At 43.7% G+C, this 6,128-nt stretch overlaps 1 protein-coding gene across 1 annotated transcript; it reads left to right on the forward strand.

Moving 5' to 3' along the window:
- Nucleotides 1-539: 539 nt before the first annotated feature.
- Nucleotides 540-4,357, forward strand: LOC137592143 (high-affinity choline transporter 1-like). The gene is made up of 5 exons (XM_068310068.1): nucleotides 540-851; nucleotides 1,371-1,487; nucleotides 3,684-3,839; nucleotides 3,961-4,109; nucleotides 4,190-4,357. Exons 1-5 carry the CDS (start codon nucleotides 668-670, stop codon nucleotides 4,355-4,357), a joined length of 774 nt encoding a protein of 257 aa, XP_068166169.1. The 5' UTR covers nucleotides 540-667.
- The last annotated feature ends 1,771 nt before the right edge of the window (nucleotides 4,358-6,128 follow it).

The raw sequence follows: 6,128 nt of genomic DNA on the forward strand, positions 1-6,128 counted from the left end.
CAAAATTTAAAATGAAAGATAATTTAAGTCCAAGCAAAAAGGAGGTGATTGTACATGTGTGTACAGTAGTTGAAAGCTTCTTGTCAAACTAACTTGCAGTGCAGGGTTTGAATTTCGCCAGGAGAGGTCACTATAACTGAAACTTCGAGTAATGAACCCATTTTCGAACCAGTTGGCTCAAGTGATTCAGTGCTTCATTTGCCAATCACTAGAGAATGTGACCAATAAGGCGGTAATAAGCCCTGCAGGCCCAACCCAGAATGGTGGGCACTAACAGGCACTCCCTCCCAGCTCAGCCTACCAGCCAACTCCTGGTAACTGCAAGAGGGAGAGACCAGTGTGACACTGAACAAGGTCGTGACAACACGTCCAGTGTTATTCATTGTTGTCAAAATTCCACTAAAAAGAGGAAGCAACTTTTCATGTTTTGAAGGATATTAACTTGACTTTGTTCTGGATGACTTTTTTTTTTTTAGTGTGTGAGTCTTTTTCAGTACATTTTACTCTCAAGGGTGAAAAGAAGCAAAACGGATTTTTTGGATGCAAAACCAGTTTGTACACAAGTAAAAATGTCAAGTCAAGCCAACTGGTATGAAACCAGTTGGTTCACTTTTGTAGTTATACACTCTGACTTCAGCCAGTAGTGAAGACATTCCACCAGTCCATCATGGCTGTTAATGTCCCAGGAGTGATAGTGATGGTGGTTTTCTACCTGCTGGTTCTCGGAACCGGAATCTGGGCTTCTTTCAGGTCCAAAAGGAAACAGAAGAAAAGTGGAGCCACTGGAATGGAGATGGCCCTGCTGGGAAACCGGAGCATTAATGTGGTGGTGGGGGTCTTCACCATGACAGGTGAGGAAGGAACAGCTGACAGGAACTGAACTCCATGACCATAAATTTAATAAACTCATGAATGTAAAACAAATTACTGTATTTCTGTAATACTTTGTTTTTGACACATTTGAGGAACATGCTTTAAAAAATGAACACCTAAAAACTGAGCTCTACGGTTGGGTTGAATTGTGTTACAGAGATCTTTTTTAAAAAGTATGTATAGACATGTTCCTCCTGTTTACTCAGCTTTGATCAATAATTAACAATCAGAACAACTCATGTTGATCACACATCAGTAAGAAAGATGGGTCAATGTCTGTCAAATTGATCATGGACCAGTGCAGAAATTTGTTTGATTCTGAGCCCTAGACCCAAATTCACTTTTAACTTCCACATCTGCACGCATCGTCTTCCTCAGATTCCCTGATGTCATGGCCAGCTGCTACACAGTAACCCCAACAACTCATTAATGTCGTGTTCTCTTTCAAGAAATACTTGCTTACGAAATTAATCCTATGTTTGTAATATGTCCTGTAGCTACGTGGATTGGAGGAGGCTCAATTATGGGTGGAGCTGAGATGATTTGCACACCCTCCAGGGGACTGACTGGGGTGATTATTCTGTTCTTGTCATACACAGTAACCTTCATAACAGGTAACACTTTAATATACGTACATCCGTTATATGTGAATATGTCATACGATAAAAACATAGTTTGATGATTAGCCATTTGCCATGTGAGCAGTCAATTCCTCTCACTTGTAACTGAAATACCCATAGAGAAGACTCCATAGGTGTTACAGTATGTGACCATTACCCAGTGTTTTTCCATCTGCCCTTCCTCTTCCTCCTGCTCTGAGAGGATTGGACAGACACTCATACCTCAAAGCTATAATGCACTCACCGTACACAGACATCCAGCTGTCTGTCACCAATCAGGAGTAACCAGCTGTGCCGGCTAATTGGGTTAATCTTCTCGTAGAGACGTTTACAAACATCACACTCCGTACCCTGACTCTAACTCCTCCAGCAACTGCTCCAGTCTCCATTTCCAGTCCACCACAGCAATTATTGGAGCCACAGGTTGGAACCCCTATAAGCTCAGCTGGACATCTTGAAAGCTGTTGCCTATTCTCCACAACCTTTTCTCCCTGCTACTGCTTACGTTCGCCTCCGAAGATGCAAAGTTGGCATTCATCATTAATCACCTCATGGAGAAGGTTAATCTGTGGAGCACAGCAGACTGGGACCAATGCCAACAAGGTATTCATTTAATTAAATTTTTTTTAAATTTTATATACTGGTTTGATCCCCGAAGGGAAATTAAGAAAGCACACTCTAGCTACTGATTACAAACGCATGCATACATATTTGTGAGTACAGGCCCCTGTATCACACACACACACACAAGGGGGCCTGTAGGCATGCAGGGGAGGTAGAGTGGCAGGCAGCTCCTTCTTGGTGCGCCTCAAATGAGCAATTTGTAAAGGGGACGGCACCTTGCTCAAGGGTGCCTCGGCAGTGCTCCGGAGATGAGCTGACACCTCCCACTGTTAGCTCACCTCCGGGTATTTTTGGGGGGGCGGGAGCGGGAATCGAACCGCCGATCTTAAATCATAGGACGACTCGCTCTACCGCCCGCTTTACCACTGAGCCACTGCCGCCCCCTCATTGCCTTTGTTTTGGCCAATTTGAGAGAAATGTTTGTATTAGAGTCTGACAAGGTATGACAGCATGAACTGAAAAGTATTCAGAAAGTAAAGCACAGGTCACTGACCCTGCAAGGGCCACTTCCCCCATTGTCATCAGAAGGAGGTCACTGACTGTAAGGTAGTGGTAGGGGAGAGTGAAGCTAAACGGCATAGGATGTTGGTGTAAAACTGATGGTTCCAAGACTCACGGAACTCACTTCTGTGTATTAAAGAAACATTTTTCTGCAATACAAAAGTGTTTTAAACAGTCTATAAGAGTGTGGGAAAAGGTAATACAGATATAAGGTGGTTTAATATGTTGTTTTTCGTGGGTGGTCCTGGAACCATGAGTAACGAGGGATTACTGTATATTGGTAAAAGGGTGATGACAATGGAGTTACCAGGCAAGAGGGCAAGAGAAAGACCAAAGAAAAGGCAGGATGGATGTATTATGGGACAAAATGAGGGCATTTGGTACTCGAAGGGAGGATGCAGAAGAAAGGCTGCCTTGGGAAATGACGACGCACTGTGGTGACCTCTAACAGGACAAGCCGAAGGCAGGAGAAGAAGAAATTTGGCAAATGGTTGGACTCACCAGTGGGAATAATGATGAGTTGTCTCCAAGTTTTCTTCCATCTCATGTGTCAGCCCAACACAAACCTTCCCATCAAGTGGCCTGCTCCAGCCCCCTTCCTGTGTCCCACCATCCCTGGTCCATCATTTCCCTGGACTTTGTCACCATCTTGCCACTTTCCCACGTTCACACTGTCACCCTCACGGTGGTTGATTGTTTCAGCAAGCTTGAGAACTTTGTGCATCTACCCAAGGTTCCCTCAGTCAAGAAGACCTGTGATTTTGTCCATTCTCATTTACAAATACAACCATTTAGTGATCAGGAAAGCCACCCTGATCACTGAGGACCTCTCCCACCCCCTCCACAGCTTTCCAGTAATAGTTACAAGGCATAGGGGAGTACTTATAGTTATACTACACAAATTCACATTGACACTGTATTGTGTTTGCTGATTTGTTTAAATGAGGATTGTCTTAGTTACATTAGTGACATTCCTGTTACCGTTTGCGGCAGACAATACCTGCTATCCACCAGCCTACCTGTCTGTCTGTCTCTGTCTATTTGTCTATCTGTCTGTCTATTTAGGAGGTCTGATATTTGCCAAACCACTGAGAGACAGAAACTGTATGACGATGATGGAGCCTTTCCACACCAAGTATGGAAAAGCAGTAGTAGCTGCTCTGAGCCTGTTGTCAGTTGTTGTTGATATGATGTGGGTGTCAGCAACACTCACTGGTTTAGGTAAATTAGGTCAGATTATATATATACACATACATATACATATATTTACATATACATATAAAGTATACATGAAATATATGTGTATATGGATTTAAAAATTGACTTAGATGATATTTGACAGGAGGAACCATGAGTGTGGTTCTGGATTTGCCCTACACTCTTTGTAACTGGATCTCTGCTGCTGTTGTCATCACCTACACCCTGATGGGAGGCCTGTACTCTGTGGCCTACACAGATGTTATACAGCTGGTCCTCATGTTGGTTAGCTTGGTGAGTTATCAGACAGTGGAGAATCAGAATGGACACTGGGACACTATGTAGAACTCATTTTCTGTTTATGTGTCTGTCAGTGTATCTGTGTCCCCTTTGTCATGGTGAGTCCTTACACCTTGGACATCAGTCAGACACTGATGAACAGCACCTTAAATGCTCCCTGGATTGGTCAACCAGAGATGAAAAAGACCTGGATCCTGATTGATGACTTTCTCTTTGTAGTAAGGAAGTTACAACATGGATGAAATACACTTCACACTCTACAGATAGTTGTGGGACAGTGATAAAGTCAGATATGGTGGTGGTGGTTGTGGTGAGAAGTTTTCTTAAGAAAGGACAAAATATGATAGTACAGCTTTTATTTACCAAATTAAATCATACATGGGTTCAGTAGATGTCTACAATATCATTAATTACACAAACAACCTGCAGATACTCAGCTAATATGAAGAGATCTCAGGTATTAGATGATCAGTTCTTCAACAGCCCACCCCAACTTTTTATATTCTTCAGAGGACTCTTGATCTATGTGTATAACAGGAAATGCCCAGTTCCTCAGAAGGTGGAAACACACACAGGACACAAAACGTCCTGTATGAGGGTGTTTTCAACTTAGGTCAAGTCCACACATTGCCAGGTATTATTTTTCAAAGGTAAAGCCAATTGGCGACACGACAAGGTATATGTCCATCACAAAAACAGTGTTTCGTGAAAACACTGGCCAAAGTGAAGATTTTTGATTACGTTTGGACGGCTGTAACCAGAGTTTTCAGCCTTGTATGTCTTGCCTGCGACTAAAAGTGCTGTGACATCATATGTGTGTGACCTGTAACCTGAAAATTAAAGTTTATGCATGAATTGGTTGACAAAATATTGTAATGATAGAGGTGTTTGTTGACTCTTGGGATGGGAATTTCGCAAGCCAAATGGCTTCTACTTGTCAGCCCTTTTTCCCCCAATGTTGTTGTTGATGTTGTAAATGTGATGAAGGTGTTCTAAGAACATGTCCGAAAAGAAAATACACCAAATAAATAAATAAAATTAGATAGATAGATAGATAGATAGATAGATAGATATATACTTTAATGATCCCAAGGGAAATGCAGGTGACATCTGCTTGCAAGAGATACAATAAATACAATAAATACACACATGACAGAAAGTATAAGTACCATTATATACATGCTGTTACATAATTATAGCAACAGGAAAAAGAATAGCCTAAAATAAAAGGAAGGAAGCATAGGCACATGGGAGAAGAAGAGAAGAAAGAGCATTGGATGTAGATGAAGTGTGATGAGTAACACGTGGATGAACCGAGCTGTGAACTGATTAAGGACCCCACAAAGTGTCCCACAGTGCATCCACAGTGCGTCCCAGGCCCCCCACGTCTATCCCTTCTCACCCGACCTTGATGACCCTGCAGCTTCAGACCCCCTCCTCCTGAGAGAGTGGTTGTGCCCTCTGATGGCACGAGGCACAAAGGAGGTCCTGAGTCTCTCAGTGGAGGAGCTTGGTGACAACAGTCTGCCACTGAAGGAGCTCCTCTGCTGGGTGATAGTGGTGTGCAGGGGGTGGGTGGTGTTACCCAGGATCGACCTAAACCTGGACATAGTCCTCTCTAGGACAGTCTGTATCGAGTCCAGATCCTGACCGATCACAGAGCTAGCCCTCCGGATGAGCCTGTTGAGTCTCTCTGTGTCCCGTTTCCTGGCACCACCACCCCAACACACAATGGCGTGAAACAGCACACTGGACACAATGGACTGGTAAAACAGTCTGAGCAGATTAGAGCTGACGTTGAAGGAGGCCAGCCTCCTCAAGAAGTACAACCTGCTCTGACCCTTCTTGTATACACAGTCCAGGTTGTGCGACCAGTCCAGTCTACTGTCCAGCTGCAGCCCCAGGTACTTATAAGTCCCCACTACCTCCACTTCCTTACCCCCGATGACTACTGGCTGTGGGGAGGGTGGTGCCCGCCGGAAATCCAGCACTATCTCCTTGGTTTTGGAGATG

The sequence above is a fragment of the Antennarius striatus genome, chromosome 3 (genome assembly GCF_040054535.1).
Source record: "Antennarius striatus isolate MH-2024 chromosome 3, ASM4005453v1, whole genome shotgun sequence".
Classification (NCBI taxonomy): Eukaryota; Metazoa; Chordata; class Actinopteri; order Lophiiformes; family Antennariidae; genus Antennarius; species Antennarius striatus.